The sequence below is a fragment of the Caloenas nicobarica genome, chromosome 33, assembly GCF_036013445.1.
Source record: "Caloenas nicobarica isolate bCalNic1 chromosome 33, bCalNic1.hap1, whole genome shotgun sequence".
Classification (NCBI taxonomy): Eukaryota; Metazoa; Chordata; class Aves; order Columbiformes; family Columbidae; genus Caloenas; species Caloenas nicobarica.
The window spans coordinates 147,004-167,008 of record NC_088277.1 but is presented as its reverse complement, the minus strand read 5'-3'; the positions used below and the strand labels follow the sequence as shown (position 1 = coordinate 167,008).

Below are 20,005 nucleotides of genomic sequence, written 5' to 3'. Positions count from 1 at the left end.
TTGGCTGCGTCTCGATTGGCTGGCGAGGCTTGCGGGCTGCTGCCGGGCCGCGGCCTCCGCCCCCCCTCCCCGGTGCATCTCGGCGGCCTGAGGTGAGGGGGGGCCCTGGCGGGCACGGCCGGTGAGTGCGGGGCCACCGGGGGCCCGGCCGGGCGACGTGGGGCAGGAGCGAGGGGTGGGGGCGGGGGGAAGGGTGGTCGGCAGGGGAAGGCGCAGCCGGGGGGCCGCGCTGGGGGGTCGGGAGGGGCCTTGTGAGGGGATTGGAGAGGTCGGGAGGAGCCTTGTGAGGAGCTGAGGGGGCTCGGGGGCCTTGTGAGGGGATTGGGGGGGCTGAGGGGCCTTGCGGGGGGACTGGGGGGGCTGAAGGGCCTTGCGGGGGGCCGGGGGCTTTCAGGGGGTAAAGGCCGGAGGGACGGGGCAGCCCGCGGTGAGCTGGGCCCGTCGAGGCGGGCGCCGGGGAGCGGAGGGTCGGGAGCGTTAATCCGTGGTTTCGCCGCAGCCCGGCTCGCCCGTCGCGCCCCCCGCCGCCCCTCCCGTACCCCGAAATCCCGGGGGTGCAAACCGCCCCCCCGGTGCATGCGGAGATCTCACTCTGTGGCCTTTACGTGTTACCGTTGCACGAATAATTAACTAACGAGGGTGGCGAAAAGCAGGCTGAATTGCGAGGAGAAAAATGCTATTTCCCCCCGCCATTCCTCCCCAAAGCCTCACACCCCTCCCTCAGTTCACTCCGGATTTTCTCCACCAGCCAGCGCTGGGTTAGAAGGTGGTTTCCGGCACCTCGTCCCCACTTTCCCCGCCGCAACCTGCGGGTGCTCATCGATGCTGTTCCTATTTTGTGCTCGCCCATCCTGAGCGTTCCCGTATCCGCAGAGGGAGCTGTTGCAGAGAAGTTGCCAAGCCGCCGTCCCCCTCGAGCCCTCTGCCCCAGAAAGAAGGCAAAAAAAAATAGGATTTGGCTCGGTTTGGAGAAGGGAGAGAATCCTGAGAGGGCTGTGGGTGCCTTAATGGTTCCCTGTGTGTAATTATCCACCCTGGGTGTATGATCCTCCAGGATGGGGGGTGATGGTGAGATCAATTCTCTCACGAAGCAGCTTCTTGACGTCTGGGCCTTGCGAGGAGCTGGAGATGCCAAAACAGAAGCAAAAGCTTCTCTGTGGCGCCTTTGTGCGTTGATGAGAGGTAAAACTTGGAACAATCCACACAAAATTCCCTCCCCTGCCACCCACCGGCTACCTGTGTAGAGCCTGGGGGCTGTTTTCATGATTTTGAGCTTTTTCTGACTTTTTTTCACTGGATGCTCCAGTTAGAAAGCTCTGGCTGCCATGTCTTTGGAGGCTTTCTAGATCTTTTTGCCCCAAAAAGTCTCAGGTAGAGGGCGTGGAGTGTCCTGCCACCCGGTTTGTCTCCAGGACGTGGTGTTTCCTAAGCAGGACTTGTTCACATGAGGTTGAGGTTGGAAATTTGTGAGAGTTTCTTCCCCAAAGGGCTGTTGGGCATTGAACAGGCTGCCCAGGGCAGTGGTGGAGTCACCATCCCTGGAGGGTTGAACTAAACTCTTGCAGGAATCGTCTAATGCATAAAGATTTGTTGTGGTGGGGTTTTTTTAATTGTAACTTACTCTTCAAGGGGCATTTAAATATTTTATGATTTTTCTGCCCGAAGGAGAAGAGTCTTGTTGGATTGAGGACAAAGGAGCTCTGAAGGTGGCATGCAGTCTGAAGAGGATGTATAGGTCCTGTATTTAAAAAAAAAAAAAAAAAGGATCTGGCAATTAAAATATGGGGCTTGTTTTTAATGATGTTTTCAAGCTCTGGATTGGGATATCAGACCTGGCAATTAGCTGTAAATAAAGAAAAAGCTGACAGTTTCTGGCAGGACTGCAATGATTCTGTTCACCCCCTTTAAATTGGGGGTTCACCCCTTTAAGTTGGGGGAGATGAAGGATGTTTTCACCACTTAAAGCGGAGGAACGAAAAGCAGCATCGTGTGCTGTTATTTGCCATTATTTTTTCCTTCCTGCTTTGCAAAAGCTTCTGATTTTTAGACACTTCACTAAAAAGTCGCCTTTAATCTAAAAGGCACGTGTTGATCCTCTTAAATATGAAACAATTCTTGACAAGTCGCTGAGACTCTTATATTGTTTAAGTATTTGTCAGCACTCCAAGTGGAGTTTTGTAGTGTCGCTGGGATATTTTGTCACCCGAAATATGTAATTTTCCTTCTTTGTGCCCCAAAGCGATCCGCGGTGAAGCTGGTGAGAGGTGGATGTTTGAGAAGCGCGAACACCCGGGCGTGCTCTGCATAATGCGCTGGGCGAAAGAAGAATAAACGCGCGGATCAAAACGGAATATAGACAGCTAATTATCTCCGGGGTTAAATGTTCAGCTCGTTCCTGAGGAAATACTGGAAAGATTAAAAAAAAAAAAGGACAACCCCAAACCCCAAGAGTGATACTAAGAAATGATTTTTTAAAAATCCTAAAGTAGTTCTTTGTGTTTGGTTTTATGATCTTCATTCAGTCCCACGAACGGACTTGTCTGGGATAGAAAAAGCTCTGGGTTTTGGGGTGAAATCCGCCCAGATCAGTGCTTGGAGAGGATGGCAACAGTGGCTGATGTGTTTCGTGCTCTGGTTTAGGGCAAAAAACCAAGTTAATTTTTCAACCAGAAGCTCTTGGACAGGAGAGCTGAATGGGCTTGTTCTGCTCGGCTGTCACCGAACAGGTATCGGCTGCAAACCCCCCACATCCCAGCGTTTCAGCGCCGTGTGAATTCGTAAAAATTGAGGGAAAAACGCGGCTTTGCTCGTGCTGGGGCGGCAATGGGAACATCGGGGGCTCCTGTGCGCGGGGACATTTTAAACCTGCTCCTCCGAGTCTTGTTCTCTGACAGGTCGACATCATTCCTGAGTTTCTAGTGTAAATTGTCGCTTTTTATTTCAGGACACGCCATAAAAATGAGTTAATCCCCTTCTGCCGATAGACACCCTGGTCCGCCGCGCAGCAAAAACGTGGGATTTTCTTATTTGCGGATTATTATAAATTACAAACGAGACAATTTATTGTAGTGAAACGCTGTTGGACTCACAGAGGGGCTTGATCAACGAGATTAAAATAGCTGGGGAGGGACCACTTAATTCCAAAGCCAATTAGCCAGGTGCTGCTGCACAGGGCGTAAAAACCCTCCCAGATTCATTGATTTATTCCTCACGACTCCAAATTCCACAGCAAAAGCATGTTCCGCGGGCTAATAAAATAAAAAATCCAGACGAATTTCTCACTGTTTATCTGCTTTTCCTTTGAGTTCCCGATGTTTGCTGAGATAATCCGTCTAGACGGAGCAGGAATAGCACGGGCGGGGGATGTAGAAGTAATTTCTTTTTTTGCCTTGCCGTCTATAAAATTTCAGATATTTCCCTTATTTCTAAATCTACTTGTCCATGTAGAATAATGTGCATTTCCAGCACGATTTGAGGAGGTTTTGTGTCTGGTGGTGGCTCCGAGAGGTGTTTCTTGCTCTGTCCGAGTTGGGTTTCTGGGGGTTTTATTGCTCCCCCACCAATTCCCTTATAAATATAATATTTTACTTCAATTCTGCAGGTGGATTTCTTTATGGTTTTGTATTCTGTAGACACACACGTACCAAATAAAAGTCCACTATTACTTTGGTGCTTAGAATTTCTCTTGCCACGGGGTAATTCACAACCTGTTGTGTGTTTGTTTCCCCTCCAAGACTTAATTCCCGTTTATTTTTTCTCCTTTGAAGTGGCTAAAAGTCTATTTTGTAGGCGACAAGTTGGAGTGTTCTTTAGTTTTTTTGAGATTCCCCGATAACTTCTTCACTGGCGCCTTTTTGGCTTTTTTTCCAGCTTGTTTTTTAGGCTCTGAATGGAGTTATTTGCCTTTCAGGGACATCCACGCAGAAGTGGGTTTGAAACGTTCCTTTGTTCCCTGAATTAAGTTTGTGACAACTCGAGGGAGTTGTCGTGTTCCCTCCGGATTAAACTGCACTTGTCTTTATTTCAAAACCGACGTTCTAAAGCCGGCTCGAAGGCACAGCCGTGAGTTCATCTCTCTTTTTTTTTTTTTTTTTTTTTTTTTTTTTAATTTGTTTGCTTTGGAATCTCGAAGCGATAAATACCCGCAGCATTTAACTCCTGTATCATAGGTCGGCGCTGGAGCTTTTTTCTCGTCCTCCCTGCGATCGCAGGAGGTTTCCTGCTCGCAGACGCGAAGCGATCGGTGAAACTGCGCTGGAATCCTGCAAATTCAAGCAAACCGGCAGCTCTGTCCTGTGCCGAATCCTCCAGCTTCTGCGGTTTGTGAGTCGCAAACGCCACTGTTTTTACATAGTGCCTGGATGCAGCAAAACGAGTGAAAGGATTTAATTCGGGGGGCTGGGGTTTGTGACCCACGCCCTCGTCTTTGCAGGTAAAAAAATCCCTTTGAGCCTTTTCTTTTTGCACGGACAGTGTCGACTCTGCCCCCGATTCACATCGCTGGTTAAAAATCAGCTTGATGCGCAGTGTGGCTGGTAAAGGACAATTCTAATGACAGCAAAACGCCTGTTTTCAATCAAAATAGACCCGCTGAACCCCGGCACGGCGCATTCCTCGGGATTATCCAGCGCGTCCCTAAAAACTAATCCCGGTCGGGGCGGGATTTGAACTTCTAATTATCTCTGGAGCAAACCAGACGTGTATTTTTAAATTCCGTGGCTTCATTTTCACCAGCTCGTGGGTTTGGCTAAAACGTCCGAGCTCTTCTGATGTTTGCTAAAATTTGTGTTCGTTCACTTATCTGCATTTACAAAAATGACAATTTGGGGGGGTTTGGAGGTTTTTGGTGTGGCGGAGTGAGGTCTCTATTGTTTCTTTACCTTGTGTGTCCCGTTGTTCTTTGTTTGACCTGTCAGTGATGGATTCAACCCCCCCGCGCCCTCCCCAGGGAGCAGATTTGTGCTTCCCGCTCTGTTGAAAGAAGCAGAAAAATCCTGTAAAATTGGTCTATTTTTGGGTGCCGGCAGCAAAGGGAATTTTGCCTTCCCGTTGCATAAATGTTATTTTTTACGGCGGGTTCCAACCCCCACCGGTTCTACGCTTGCGTGTTTAAGTTGTGGTGTCCGACCGTAGCTCCGAATTGAGACCGTAAGGATCTTGTCGCTTTATATTTCACGTTGCTTTTTTATTTTCTGGGTGGCTGTTTCACCACACATTTAAACAAAATCCACGTTTTTACTCTGCAAAAGCACGAGCAAGACGGCTCTGACAAGCTGAGCATCACCTTGCCTTGTACAGCAGCAATTTTCTTATTTCCTTCTTTTTCTTTTTTTGTCATTTTTCCTTTTTCAGGCCGACACTGACCGCCACGCTCAGGCTTCGTGACAAGAAGTTGCTTTTTCCGAGGACAGAGCTGCAGCATCGCTGGCCTGTCAGCTGCGTTTCTGACAACTCCAGACCCCGCCACCCTCACCGCCAGGATTTTGCTGTCCAAAAAACCCCAAATCTGCTGTTTTCCCCTGTCAGTGTGAGAATTACAGCTGCCAACGCCGTTGCTCGAGGGCGAGGACTCTATTTTTCTATCTCCCCCACTCCTGTACAGCTGGAGCAAACGCGATGTCTAAAAAGCAAAATACAAAAGGTAAGATGCGCGTGGACGCAATCTAATCCAATGCCAATGAATGGTGCTATTGATTATCAATTAGAACAGGGGTTAATTGCTGTCACCAGACTCCTTGCCAGGCTGCTGATGTCACTTGACAGCTCGTTGTCACGGTCTCAGTGACATCGTGTGACCTGTTGGGTTTGGTGACATTTTTAGTGGCTCTCAGTTGTCCAGCTGGACAGTTCTGCCTTCGCGAGTCCCCGTGTAATATTAATATTGCATCATTTTCACAGCCAGCCAACGGGAGGGGAAAAAAAAGCCCACGTTGTGTAGTAGTTGAAGAGTTATGGAGCCAAACTTTCCTTATTTAACCCCAGTGGGTGCCCAACGTGAACCTGAGTGGGGTTAGGGGTCTCTCGTGGGAGAGACCTAAAAAGTCTCCTAAAATTTACATTTTGTCCCCCCTCGGAGTGTCAAATTAGACCTATTGAAATCTTTTTCCTTCAAGGTAGGCACAGCAGAGCAAGTTTGCAAGAAGCTTTTTTTCCTTATTTCATCTTCAAATGCACAGCCTGGTTTTTCTTGTTTCATTTTATTTTTTGTGTTGTGGCGTCAAGCAGCTGATTTCAGTCGGGGATCGTATTTGTCAGGCGTGAAACATTAATTCCAAGGTGCGTGCATGGTGGGGTTGAGGGTTATGCTTCTCTCTTTATTTGAACTGGCTGCCAATTAATAATTTAAGGTTGGAGAATTCATGTCCTCTACCTCAAGAGAAGAGCTTTTGTTCTCGGTGTATTATTTTTTTTCTAGTGGCTTTGGCACTGAAACGGCGTCTACCTGAGTTTCCCAGCCGTCCGCTGGCAGCTGGATCCGTAAATGACTCAAAGCAATTAGTAACACTTACGGAAGTTATTGTATAGGATAATTTCCAAGCGATTTTAAACAGCTGTGTTTGTGTCTGTGCTCTTGGAAGCCTCGCTACAGGTTATTAAGAAATTAAGTTCTCTGTGCTGCTGGAAATAAAACTCAGACTCTGCCGGCTGGTGAGAAATACTGAGAGAGAACATCCAAGACAAACCTTTAGAAAACCCCCAAATACGAGAAAAATTTCATTTTAAGCTTGTACTTTGTTTAACAACACAGAAGATTTTCCTCTGGGAGCTGTTTGCTCGGTCTGTGTCCCGACAATTCTGGCAAAACGGGTGAACTGGGAGGTTTCTCTGCAACGTGCTGCGAGTTACGGTGAAAATGCCCAAGGGTGAATATTTGAACATTTGCTCTGGAACCTGATAAATCAGGACCTGATAAATTGCCTCGCGGGTGTGGGACGAGGATGCGGGTGATGGCAGGAACTCCGGGGAGCGTCAGGGTTTAGTTTAATTTTGTATATGTAGATGAGAGGGGGAAGGCAGCGTCCTGCACTTTAACGGCTCCATTTGGAGTATTTTAGCTGATTTGCCAGAAGTTAATATTTATTCCGTATTTAATTTTGTATTTTTTTCCCCTGTCCAAGCCCTTCGCTGAGCCTGGCCTTGCTCTGGCAAGGCAGCCGGTGTTAATACCGGGGGCGACTCTTCTGCAGATGCTCCTGAGATGGGATCTCTGGAGATTTGCTCACCTCAGCGTGAATTCTTCACATTGTGAGTCCGTCTCTGGCCTGCGCAGCCTTATTCTCTCTGAAACACAGCGAGTTTTTTCAGCATTACACCCATCGCTTCCCTCTGTCAGGTTTGGGCTGACGGGGCTGTGTTGCACGCTTGGAAAATAACCAAAATGTGGCATTTTTTTGCTTATTTTCCAAGACTCTAAAGCGCAGCTGCCGCCTCCGTGGGCTGCAGGAATATCCCTGGACTTTGAGGCATTAAAGTGGTTTCCACAACAGCTGGTCGAGGTACCAAGCCCTGATTTTGAAGGAGCAGGGACAAAAGTTGCGTGAATCCAGCTTAATAACCAAAAAAACCCACTCAAATATCGTTTCGTGTTTGGGGAAGGGTGGCGATGTTCTTCCCCTTGGACCGGGGAGAAAATTTGTGTTTCTGGGTGGTGGTTTTTTTTTTTTTTTTCCTGATATCCATGAAATGTTGTCTCGACAGCGGCAAACCTCAGGAATATCGATCCGAACTCCAGTTTAGCTCTTGTTTCTCTAATTTGTGCGAAGAGAGCTTAGCACCGGTTCCTCTGTTGCCTGTTAGCTAGAACCGCTCTTGCGAGGGAAAAATCACAGCCAGTCGATGGGATTTGTCAGGATAAGCGCGAGATGTGCAACGTGACGCTCCGTTTGCTCCGAGACCGCAGAAACCTCCCGCGATGCCATCTCTTACCTGGCGCTCCTCCAGAAATCCTGAATTTTATTCTTTTTTTCCTGTATTTCGGTGCGACTGCAAGCGCGGAGCGATTAGAATAATGATATTCCAGGTCTGTCTGTCCATCCTGAGAGGCTGCATTAATTCCTGGCCAGTCCGCTCTGCGGTCCTGGGCGCAGGGACGGCTGGAGATCCCTGTAATTAGAGCAAATTGGAGGCTCTCTAAACGAGCCACGAGGTGCCATTTCCTTAAGAGCTTTTTATTTCGCGTTTGCCTGGGTCTCCCGCGCTGTCGCCGGTGACCTGAGCAGCCACAGAGTCTATAAATGTTTCATGGTTTAACCAAATCTTGGCAGAATAGCACTGTATTTCACCCGCCCGGTTCCCCTTCGTACAGAAAAGGCCCAATTAGTGGAGTTAACGGGAGGAGCAGGTTGATATTTGGGTGGATTCTTCCTGGCATCATTAGCGCTTCTGTTTAAGAGCCTCTGTGTTATTAGTCAGCGCTGAAACACAAAAATCAATGATTTGGGATGAATGGTTTCTCCCCACCTTGCTTTTTGGAGGATGCAGTTATTAACGAAGCAGTTAACGCCGTTGGCGTTGCCTCTGGGGTTTATCACATAAAACCACGGGGGCGGCACCGAGATGGGGCCGAGCAGCTTGTCACGTCGGCCATGACACGCGGAGTCTGAGCTTTTCCTTCCCCGCAAGGTCGTTCATTCCTAAATCTCTGAGTCGCCCGTGGCCTCCGGGCTCCTGGTTTTAAACGTGAGCGTTTTAAATTCCATCCCTTCTTGCGAACGCCCGCAGCCCTTCTAATGACGCTCGGGAGCGCTCAGGGGTGATATCGAATGGACGCGGCGGCGTCTCCGTCGCATAATTTCCGCATGTTAAACGTCTGGAGGGCTCAGGCCAGGGAATGAGGCGCTGACAAGCTCAATTCCCCCATAAGACCAAATGGAAATGCGGGGAAGGGGTGGGATGGAGCAGCTGAAAATGTGCTGAACTCCATCTTCCCCGGCACCTGGGCCTTCGGTGGCTGCGCTGCCATCAAGATTTCGAAGAAAAAAATTGCGAATTCTCACTCAGCCTGAAAGCCATTTGCAAGATTGAGGGCTAAAAAGTTGGGAAGTCGAACTCTGTGAGCTCGAGTGGCTGGAGAAAATCCGGCTCGTAGGGCCGAAAGAGTTTGCGGGGAAGGTTCAGCCGCGTCTGCAGCTCAACGAGAGCCTGACCTTTCCATCACGCTCGCAGTCCTGTCACCGACTGCGGAGGAATCGCTGCTTAAATGCTACATCAATGTCTGGGAGCCGTGGAGTCAATGTCTCCAAACCGAGTTGTTTAGAGGAGGTGAATTCAAAGAGCGTGAATCAGCAGCTCGGAATTAGTGACCAAGCGCATGCCCCTGTCCCCACACTGTCCCCAAAGCCACCAGGTTTGGCCACTCTAGGAACCCGCTGGAGAAGCTTTGCAGGAGGAACCGGTGTTTTCTGCTTCCCCGGCTCCCTACTGGGTTCAAAAACCAAATCCCCCCTCAGGAAATCCACCCCAAAAAGGGGTCAGTGACACAAAAAGAAGCGCTGAAAATCTTGGGGCTGCTGCCATCGGCCTCTGCCCGGGGACGCATCACCTTCCAGGGGCCGAATTGTGGATGAAACCGCGGGTTGAACTACGCTCTGTCATGATAAAACACACCTCTGAGCAGCTGTGTCCCTTTTCTTTTATTAGCGAACCTGAAATGTCGCATTTTGGCAGGAAAACGGAGCATGGATTTGTGGTCTCGTGGCCTCAGTGGGGATGTGGGGGTGGCCGCCTCGATTCTGGGTCTCTTTTGGAACATTTGGGCATTGCCGCGGAGATCGGCGCCGGCAAGAACACGAGCTGCTGATCCTCGCGCCCATTTATCAGTCTGCTTGCCATCCCTATCTCCAGGTGGAAGAAATTGGTACCCAGAGCGCTCCCAGGCTTTCGTTAACCCTTCATCACGGGGCTGGGAGAAAGGTTTAATACGGAAACGCTCTGCTTTGCTTCAGCAATCTGCTCCGCACCAGCCCTGTGGTTTTTTTTGTGAGGTTTTTCTGTTGTGGTTTTTTTTTGTGGGGTCATGTTTTTGATCCGTGGGTTTAAACTGAATCGATTTCTCGGGTTCAGTGGGGGGCACTGGCAAACCGGGTCCAACAGGGTGACCTGACTGAGCAGAATCCACTCCTTATGGCCGAGGGAGCTTCCCTTTTCCTGCCTTTTCCAGGCAGCGAGCACCGTACGTTTGCAGGATTTCAATTTTCTCCCTGGCAGAGGAACAGCTTGGAGCTGACCTCTTGCTTCTGCCCTTTCTCAACGTCTCTGGGCGCCCGGTGTTCAGAAGAGTTTCCTTCTCCTTTCTCTCCGCAGATCCATCCGGGTTTATTTTTGATGTGCAGTCCAATACCGTGATGGCCCAAGGAGGAACCTTTGAAAACATGAAGGAGAAGGTAAATGTGTCTTTGGGGATGTTTAACTCACCGTGTGCCACGGGAGAGCTCCCGAACGCTCCGTCTTCATCTCCTCTCAGAGATGAAATATGTTTCTGTCTGGGCGCCAACTGCAGCTCTGTCAAAAGCAAAATTTTATTCAGTTTAAATCGTCCTGGCGCATTAGAGTTTGATAAGGAAGCCATCGGTTACAGGTTTGAGGCTGCTCGTGGAAAGGCTGCCATGGGATAAAGCAAATAGTTTACACGTCACCCCCTTTTCTCCCTCCAGATCAGCGCCGTGCGGGCCATCGTCCCCAACTGGAGCAACAACGAGATCGTCCTCGTGCTGCAGCATTTCGACAACTGCGTGGACAGAACCGTGCAAGCCTTTATGGAAGGTAAACGGGGCTTGTCTGTACCGCGTTCATGGGCCCGTTTCAGCCGCAGGAGTGGGTTTTGTGCAGAAAGGGAACGAATGACGAAGGGATGAGCCTCTTCCCGAGTCGCACTCGGTGTTTGCTCAACCGGGGTCAAGGCAGAGATAAGCTCTTGAGATAAAGGAGCTTTCCTGCTCCGTTGCAGAAACTCTTGTTCACGTGTGCAGAACGGGAGCGGAGCCGCGTTTTGCGCTTTGAAACCTGCCGCACAAATATTCTCCCTGCATGGCGTTGGCCACATTCGGTGACCCCGGCCAGTGCTGGTGACAGCGCCTGTCGCTTCACGGCTCTGATTTCTGTGCTGACGATCCCGCAGATGTGACACTGGCCCTCGGGCTGGGGACAGCCCGGCACGGCCGGTGTCTGCGCAGAGAGACCTGAACGCAACCTGTGAGTTGGGAACACGCTCCAGCTGGGCTCCAGCTACCAAAACTGTTAGTAGGACAGAGCCATAGAGCAGATTTTAAATTGTTTTTTTCCTTTTTTTCCCCCCTGATGCTGTGTTGTAAGGGAGTTATCCCCTGCAGCAGGGTATTCCCAAAGCAAAACCAAAACCAATTACTTTATTGCATCGACTAAGAGAATTGAAACTAAGCTGTTTCGGGTTCCAGGTGTGGCGGTGCTGCCACCTCACGAGGAAAGAATTGGGCTGGGTGCCTTGTCCACTGCTCATTGCCAGGTTTCTTTTCAGGTAATGCCAGCGAAGTGCTGAAAGAATGGACTGTGACAGGCAAAAAAAAGGTAACACCTTTTAAAATACACTCCGCAAAGGCATTTATTTCTTTATTTGGAGAGTTTAGACTACAGAGACCTGTAGGGATTCCTCGTGGTTTAGACGGGAAGAGAAAGCAGAGCGCAAATGTGTGTCGCTGTGAGCGGAACCGGCGCACGGAGATAATCACCGGGTTACGGGCGCCTGTTCGGGGCAGTGATTGACACGGCAACATTGTCCTCTCGCCGCATTCACATTTGATTTACACGTCAGGCACATTGTGAGACCTTTCTGGAAAAAAAGAAAAAAAGGGTTCTAGGCTTTGTGTCCTTGCAATCCCTTTGATTCTGCTGCCTCCTCAGGACCCCTGATCTGCACACAGCCCCGCGCTCAAGTAAATCTTTACTGGGTCCATTTATTTCAGCCAAGCTCTGTAATTCACTCCTCGGGTAGTCACGCTGCTCCATTTTTCATCGGTAACCTTTGGAGCCGAACAGTTGCATTTAATCCCGAGCTCTGGAAATATATTTCTCTGTCACATGAGCTTTCTCGAGTGTTTCACCTGATTCTTTGCCCAACCCTCTCTGCAAGGGTTAAATAAAGATTTGCAGAGCTTCAGCGCTTGATATTATAATATCTAAATCCACCAGGACAAGAAGCAAATCATCATTATTCAAAAGGGCTCTTTTTGAATACGTGAAAAGCCCCAGTGTGAAATGGAGAGGGGAATTAAAAAAAATGTGGCCGTGTTGGGAAAGGAGGGAAGTTTTAGCTGAGAAACCTCCAGGAAGGAGCCGGCGGGCACTGGGGTTTCTGGCCACAAACCTGATAATGAATCCACGCCTCATTAGTGCCACTGTATCTGTCCTCATTGTGGAATAAATCCCTCCTACTGTTAACAGGATCAACAGCCTGAAAAAGCATTTAATTCAGCTGCTTTCAGTCAGTCAGCATAAGATTAATTTGCCCTTCAGGAATTAATCTTAACGTCTTTTTCACACCCCCCCCCGCCCCTTTTTGTGGTGTGGTCGCCTAATTCCTCAGAACAAGAAGAAGAAAACCAAAGTGAAGATGCAAGCCGAGCCGAGCTCTGGTTCTGACCCCACTAAATTGGCGCCCACCGAAGAGGAGCGGCCGGCGCATTCCGAGAGGGCCGGGATCAACGGTTTCCACATCAACGGCTGCGCCCACGACGCCGAGTCCGCCGACTCGCTCAGCGAAGGTTTGGACGCGCTTTCCATTGATGCCAGGGAGCTGGAGGATTGCGACATGCCCGAGAGAACAGGTTAGTCCCCGGAACCCCGCGCAGGAGATGAGTGCCGAGCTTCATTCCGCGCCTTCTCGCTTTTGGCTCGGCGCTAAATCCTGATTGATTTGGGTGGCTCTTCAAGAAAGAGCAGCTAACCTTGATTTTTCTCTATTTTTTTGGTGTGTTTTGGTAAAGAGGTGGCCAGCGTTCCACTGTCCCCTCGCCGCTCCCCTTTAAACTGGTGTGCTTTTCTACAGCAGTGCCTGACCTAGCGAACGGAATAGCAGACTCTGACCCCAAATCGCTCACCATCCATCCTTCCCAGAGCCCCTCGTCCCTCCGACAGCAGCGGAACCCCCCACGGCCTCCGTCCCGATCAGTGACCGCCCCCCAGCCCGGCGCGCGCCTGGAAGACGCCCCTGTTTCACCCGCCAACAAGAAATTAGGTGAGAGCCTGAGGCTCCGCGTTTGTCACCGCCAGACTTTGATTGTAACGCGAGCGAACGCGGTGCCGGTGACCCAGGAATTGTGACGGTGGCTTTGGCACAGCAAACCCAGATACCGCATACGTTTAAGCCTGTTTTTCCAGCCTTTAGGTCGTTTCTCATCTTTTGTGAGAATTTGTCTCGAGAGGCCAAAAGTTCAGAGCGGTAACAACATGAAGTGACAGCCTCCTGCTATTTTTTTAATTTTTTTTTTCCTCTCTCTTTTCTTAAAATAACAAGCGGGGACAACGGTGACCTCGGAGGCCCTGGTTTGCGATCGCAGTTCTGATATTTAGCTGGGGGAGATAAGGTGGTGGAGGCTCACGAGGTGCTGTACCCAGCCGGGACACAGGGACTAACCCGTCCTTCCCCTTCCCATTTGAGGAAATAGCCTTAATTTTAATTTCTGAGCTAATTCCCCTCCCCAGGCAAACAGGAGTTTCATATAACACAGCAATACGGCCGTGTTGCACTCGTCTCCGGCACAAAACCAACTCGCAGATACATTTAATTCCTCTCACGTAATTGAAAACGTGGAGGGACGTCCCTGCCCGTAGAGGGAAACTCGAAAAGCCTCGGGAAAACCTTCCCCAATGAGAAAATCAAACTAAAATTTCTCCCTGCTGCACTGAGTGATGGGGAAGGGAACGACAAATGCAAACCCAAGCAGCACGTAGCTTTAAATTAAGACGGAAAGCATAGTTTTAAAATAAGAGGGCAAGGAGAATTTTAAAATAAGAGGGGAAGCGTAATTTTAAAATGGGAGGGGAAGCCGTTTTTAGGCTTTGGGTGACGGGGGCCGCTGTCTCGGCAGGTTCCAACATTGAGAAGTCAGTGAAGGATTTGCAGCGCTGCAGCGTGTCGCTGGCACGGTACCGCGCTGTGCTCAAGGAGGAGATGGACGCCTCCATCAAGAAGATGAAGCAGGTCTTTGCGGAGCTGCAGAGCAGGTGAGTCCAGCCTAGAGCCAGGCTTAAGGCTGAGAACTGCAGAGGGTCCGTCGGGGTCTTTGGTGAAGCGGGTCTGGACAAAACAGTTGTCCCGACCGTCGTAAAGTCATTTTAGGCACAAATAATACGAGATAACGTGCTAATATCAGCTGTGCTGGAAGGAGAAGTGCTAGGAGCTCAATGTGCAGCACTACGGCTTCTAAAAACAAATATTCATATTTAAAATCTTCAAATTAAGGTTGGTACACATCAGAGATCATCCTGCGCAGCACTGCTGCCCCGGGTTTAAACAGAGCTTTGAATACACGATGTTCCCTATGAGTGTAATTGGGTCTTTTTTAAAAATCTTTCTTGGTTTGGGTAAGTGCTTTAGGATGATGTTCCGGTATCAGATACACTTGTTGCCTTGGCTGATTGAATCCGTTACTGAGAAATCATTCTCGGTTATACAAACACGACGACTTTTGGTAAAGAAACACTCAGAAAAAAGGGAGAAGAGTTCTTGCCTGGAGTGAGAACATTTGACAAGGAACTAAATTTGCTCTCGCATCGAAGGATTGAAGTAGATATTGGGCAGATTTGCAGATTCTGTCAAAACCCGTTGACGTCTGAAAACTCTGCGTGGCCTCCCGGGCAGAAGCGTTTAGTGGCGGCGACGTCGAATTCAGTCGTTGGTGCCGGCTTTTCCTTGCGCTTGTGAACTTTGCCGCTGGGAAATGCTCTCCTGGAGTCAGCCCGTCTTGTATTTAAATTCGGTGTGTGCTAAAAATACCAGCAAAAACGGTTATAGGTGACTTTTAACGGACTGAGGAGGGTTAAAGGTGTCCCTGTGCTCCCATCTTTTGGAAACGTGCGACTGAAGGGGATTTAGATTTACCCCAGGGGATTTGTGGCCCTTGCTCAAGTTTTCACCGCTATTATTTCTTCCTTTGCGAGCGGCTCTGTCTCCTGAGTCAACACTGATTCAATATTATTTACACAACAGCGTTTTGTTGGTAAGGTGGTTTTTATTTTAATTTGATCTGCCTGTCAGAACACCTGCGATGGAAAACGTCATTCCTTTGGCGTCACCGCGGTTCCGTGTCGGTCGTCCCTCGCCCTTTGAGTTGTTTTATCTCTAGTGCGTCATGTCAAAGCCACCGGTGCGATAAGAACGGGGCAGCAGGACGCGGTTCCGTGAGCCGGGAACCTCCTTTGGCAAACGCCGGTCGCCGCGTCCCCGCGCAACCGCGTTCCCCCAAAGCGACGCTGTCAATTGTACCTTCGCCTTTTGTATTTTCTTCTGTTTTTTTCCAACTTGCTTCCTGATCCAGAGGGTAATTAGTGGGTTTTTAAATCCTCCAGCTGATGGTTCAACCCTCCTGACCAAACTCAGACCTGGGTTTAAAGGCAGGTTTGCTCTGCTGGAACAGGATATTTAAGGCGCAAAGCTCGGCCGGGCTTAACTTGCGCCTGTTGGGTTGAGGTGGAGAATTTCTGAGGGTTCTCGACCTTCATCTTCTCTCGTGTTTGTGTCAGAGGGTGAGGAGGAGCCGCTAATGTGGGATTTGTGCCTCTCTCAGCCTCCCAAATCCGGCTTGTTTGAGTCGCGGGAGCTGCTTGAGCTTCGTATTTGGAGAGGATTTGCCTTTCTGGGCTGGACATGATCAGGAAACCTGAGCTCAGGATTCCTTGTAGCCCTTAATTTCTTCAATATTTCACTTTCTGCTGACAGGTTAAAATAACAAGGCGTGTTGTAAGTGATGCAGGTCACCATTATTTCATCGGAATTGTTTAATCTTTAGCAATTATGGGTTTATCTGCTTCCCCTTGTGTACTTTTGAGATGCCAGCATCCCTTTCGGTGAGATCTTATCCCAGGACGGAGTGGCGGAGAAAGGAAAACGTGTTTCTGACCGGGAGGAATCGAGGTGGTTTGGGGTCTGACGGAGCCGACCTCCGGTCGAGCTCCGGCCAGCAAATTAAATTAACGCGGCAGCCACGGGTGCCGCTCACTGCCGCAAGCAGGGGAAAAACAGCCCCAAAATGAGCCAAAAAAAGCACTAAAAATGACCTGTAAAAAGCAGGTGGGGGGAAAACAACCTGGTTCTGCTGCACAAGGGCCGTTCTGCGCCCAAATTAATCATCAACAGCCACGTTTACACCCAAATCACTCCTGGCTCTGGGGATCCCTGCTCCTTGGGAGCTGGAATATCCCCGAATATCTCCTTTTTTCCACACCCATGGGTGCTGCAGAGCCGCTCCGGGGACGCTCGCAGAGAAGGTGAAGCTTTATTAGCTTTTTTTTTTATTGCCACGCGTCGTTGTGTTTGTGCAGTCGGGCTGAGGCCCCCGCTGCGCTCAGAGCAGAAACAATTCCTGCCCTGGAAAAAAAACCAGAAAAGGCAGATGGACGGAGCGATAAATCAACAGGAGAAGCCAGAATGTCAAAGCGGCTGTTCCGGGGGAATTGTTTAAATTGATCTCAGCTCCGCCACGCAGGGAGCGGCGGCTCCAGTTTGCATTTCAGATGCTTCTCCGGTTTCCCCGGCGCTAAAATAAATATTCTCCCCATTTTGGAGAAAAATCTTTGTGGCTGAAAAAACAAAAAGAAAAAGCTGTGGTGGGTGTGGAAGGGCTGAGAAGCAGGAACGTGGGAGAGACTTTGCTTTTATATTGGGGGAGCAGAAACCGAAACGAGCGCAAGTAATTAATAGGTGATGTAAAATTTTGTAATTTCAGTGACTTTTTGCCATGTTTTCTGTGGTGATAAAGTCCAGTGAGGAGGGAAAGCGGCTCCGACTTGTACTGGAGCACAGTGACCGTGTCCCCAGCCCCGTGTCCTTCCCATGTCCCCAACCCTGTGTCCCCAAGGCCGCAGCAAGTTCAAGGCCACCCAACTCTTTTCCTCGCAGAACAAAAGCCGCTGCCGCTCGTCCGGCTCCTGCTGCCACCTGCCGGTGTCTGGACCCTCCCCTGCCCTTCGCCGAATCACATTGCACTGGTTTTTGTTTGAATACTCAGTATTTTCCCTTTTTCCTTGTTTTTCCCCCCAGCCTGATGGATCGGGAGGTGGCATTGCTGGCGGAGATGGACAAAGTGAAGGCAGAAGCGAGTAAGAGCCCCCGGGAGCCGATTTCTGTGATTTTTTTTTTTTTTTTTTTTTTCCACATTATTCCTAAATACAGAATCGCAGAATAATTTGGCTTTGAAGGGGCTGTTAAAGCTCATCAAGTCCATCCCTCCCCACCCAAATTATTCCACGATTCTGTTATTTTTTTTCACCCAGATCACATTGCTCAGAGCCCCGTCACATCCACACCTGAAATATCTGACTCTGTACCCAAAAAAAACCCCTCGCCCCGTGCCTTGAATTTGACGTGTTCATCAGGATTTTGTTATATTTGCTGCCCGAGACAAACTCCCTTCTTCACGGCCGCTGCTCCGTGCCCTCGTTAGAGGACGGGGACATAAAATGTAGTTTTAATTGGACATAATGGTGCTTTTAATATGACACAAACTGCACTTTTAGTGGGAGCCGGGTCCTGAAAATCTAAATATTCCCGGGGACTGGAAAGAGCTGTTTACCTGGGTGGGGAGGTCGAGGCTGTCAAGGGGGTTTTATTCAGTGCCTTGGGGTTTGTTTGGTTTTGTGTTGTTTTTTTTTTAAGTGGTTTTGGTTTATTTTTGCAGTGGAAATCCTGGTGGGGCGGCAGAGGAAGGCGGAGGCGCTGAAGAAGTTGACGGACGTGGCCGTGCGCATGTCGGACGAGCAGCTGGTTGAGCTCCGCGCCGACATCAAGGTCAAATTTCCACTTTTCATCCCGGTTTTAGCACAACATTCACTTTTGTGGCCCAACCGCTTCAGCTTCCAGCCCTTAATCCCCAAAATTCGCCACAGCGACGTGGGGGGGTGGTTTTTTGTGGTCTTCTGGGTTTCTGACCCAAACACAATTTTCAGTTGTGAGTCCATTGTTCTCAGATTAGCCGCAGACACCTCATCCTGATCTTTCTTTGAAATAATTGGGTTTGTGAAACGCTGATTTGGGGCAACAACTGAGCATCCACATGTGAACCCAGGGGCCCACAGCTCGATTTTCAGCCATCACCCATGGGAACACGGCCCCTGAACTGGGCTGTACTGGTTTTATGGGGCAGCTCAGGGAAGGCGGTTAGTGGAAATCACACTGAAAAAAATCTGGTTTTTCTATTTCTATCGGTCATCACAGCTGCTCCCTCCTCACCAAGAGTCTTTTTAACCAGCTCCCAACTCGGCTCCTTCTTGAGCCAAACTGGGAGGTTTTCACCCCAATTTCTGCCCCTGCGCCCTGTAATTTGGTGAATTAACGCACTTTTTAAATGATTTTTAAGCATTTTGTGAGCGAGCGCAAGTATGACGAGGAGCTGGGCCGGGTGGCACGCTTCAGCTGCGACCTGGAGGCGCTGAAAAGGAGCATTGCCGCCTTCGGGCACGGTGAGTGCCCCAAAAACTCCCCGATCTGCCCCAAAATCACCCTGATCCACCCCAAACCCTCCGATCCACACAGAACCCCCTTGATCCGCCCCAAAACCCTGTCCATCTGCCCCCCCCCAAGCCCCCCGATTTGCCCCAAAATGTACCTGGGGGATGAGGAGCCCCCCCGGACACTGGGCCCAGTCACCACAAGCAGCCCCGTTGTGCCCTCGTGTCATTTCCCCCCCCCAGGCAGGGTGATGGTTTTGGGTCCAACCTCCTTAAAGTACCGGTTTTTTTTCTTCAATGGTGGTGGGGGGGAATGTCTTTTTCTTGCAGTTTCCCACCCCAAAAACAGCTACTCCACCCGCTCGCGCTGCAGCTCCAGCACCGCCGCGGCCCCCCCCGCGCCCCCCCCTGCCGCCACCAGCGTCCCCAACGCCACCAAGAAGGCACCGGCCCCTTCAGTGGGGGGCAACGCCGGCACCCGCCCCCCCCAGCCCTCCCGAGAGGTAACTGAACCCCAACAGCCCATTCAGGGCCAATCCCCCCATGGCGGGGGGGGTTCTGCTTTGCTCGTTTTCTCCCAGAAAGGTGTTGGGGGGGAGAATGTGTTACCAGAGCTGCTCACTCCTGCCCCACCTTTGTTTTTTTTCAGGGGACAAAGAGACCTGGAGCAGGACCCAAATCCCAACGTCACACAGCCCCCCCTGGCCCCCCCACCCAGCACCGGCACCCAGGACAGGCCCCCCCGGGACCCCCCCACTCGGGGCTACCCCAGCGCAAACCTCGCGCCAAGTCCTGAGCCCCCCCAGCCCATCCTGGGGGGGCCACATGGACACGTTTACATTGCGACCTTTGTGCCATTTGGGCTTTTTTTCCCTCTCTTCCTCCAACCCTGTTCTCCTCACGCGTGGGGGGGATCCACCCCCCCACCACCTTCTCCCCTTTTCCCCTCCAAAAAAATCACCTTTATCTGGAAAAAAAAAAAAAAAAAAAAAAATTTGCTGGCTAAAAATTCAGCCTGAGCATCTGTTTGGTGTCACCATCCCAGAAAAGGGCCCTTTCCTGCACACTGTGGTGCTTGGGGGCTTTTGTGTTGGGGAATCTTTTTTTCAGAATATCTTTATTTTCTTTGGAGTCTCTTTACTTTCAAAATCTGTTTTCTTCACTCCCCGCCTCATCTTCCTCCTCCATTAAATTCCGTGCAATATTAATTAGCATAGGGGGACAATGGTCACAATTCAAGGGGTGGCTGCCATTGCTGCCCTCCTCCCCCCAACTTTTTTTCCCCACACAGGTTATTTTTTTCTTTCCCTCTTTTTTAATTAAACTTTTCCTGAAGTGATTGAACAAATTAATGAAATTAAACCCAAAC

General features: G+C 50.0%; 1 protein-coding gene across 6 annotated transcripts; it reads left to right on the top strand.

Moving 5' to 3' along the window:
* The first annotated feature begins 6 nt into the window (after positions 1 to 6).
* On the top strand, positions 7 to 19,859 carry SPATS2 (spermatogenesis associated serine rich 2). 6 transcript variants are annotated; one of them, XM_065654382.1, is made up of 15 exons: positions 11 to 121; positions 3,911 to 4,062; positions 4,170 to 4,432; positions 5,353 to 5,641; positions 10,303 to 10,382; positions 10,653 to 10,761; positions 11,492 to 11,541; positions 12,557 to 12,797; positions 13,022 to 13,207; positions 14,061 to 14,196; positions 17,231 to 17,289; positions 17,868 to 17,977; positions 18,546 to 18,648; positions 18,967 to 19,139; positions 19,286 to 19,524. In XM_065654382.1, exons 4-15 carry the CDS (start codon positions 5,617 to 5,619, stop codon positions 19,430 to 19,432), a joined length of 1,419 nt encoding a protein of 472 aa, XP_065510454.1. In that variant the 5' UTR covers positions 11 to 121; positions 3,911 to 4,062; positions 4,170 to 4,432; positions 5,353 to 5,616; the 3' UTR covers positions 19,433 to 19,524. The 6 variants fall into 6 exon arrangements, with proteins under 6 accessions (XP_065510452.1, XP_065510450.1, XP_065510449.1 ...); XM_065654381.1 differs by having other exon boundaries at positions 12 to 121; positions 13,019 to 13,207; XM_065654380.1 differs by lacking the exon at positions 18,967 to 19,139 and having other exon boundaries at positions 7 to 121; positions 19,286 to 19,857.
* Positions 19,860 to 20,005: the final 146 nt, after the last annotated feature.

Excerpts from the sequence above, each read along its gene's own strand:
- SPATS2 (XM_065654379.1), top strand. The coding sequence starts at position 5,617 with ATGTCTAAAAAGCAAAATACAAAAG. Across the intron at positions 11,542-12,556 it reads CTGTGACAGGCAAAAAAAAG|AACAAGAAGAAGAAAACCAA; the intron begins GTAACACCTTTT and ends CTAATTCCTCAG. Across the intron at positions 18,649-19,285 it reads CATTGCCGCCTTCGGGCACG|GGGACAAAGAGACCTGGAGC; the intron begins GTGAGTGCCCCA and ends GTTTTTTTTCAG.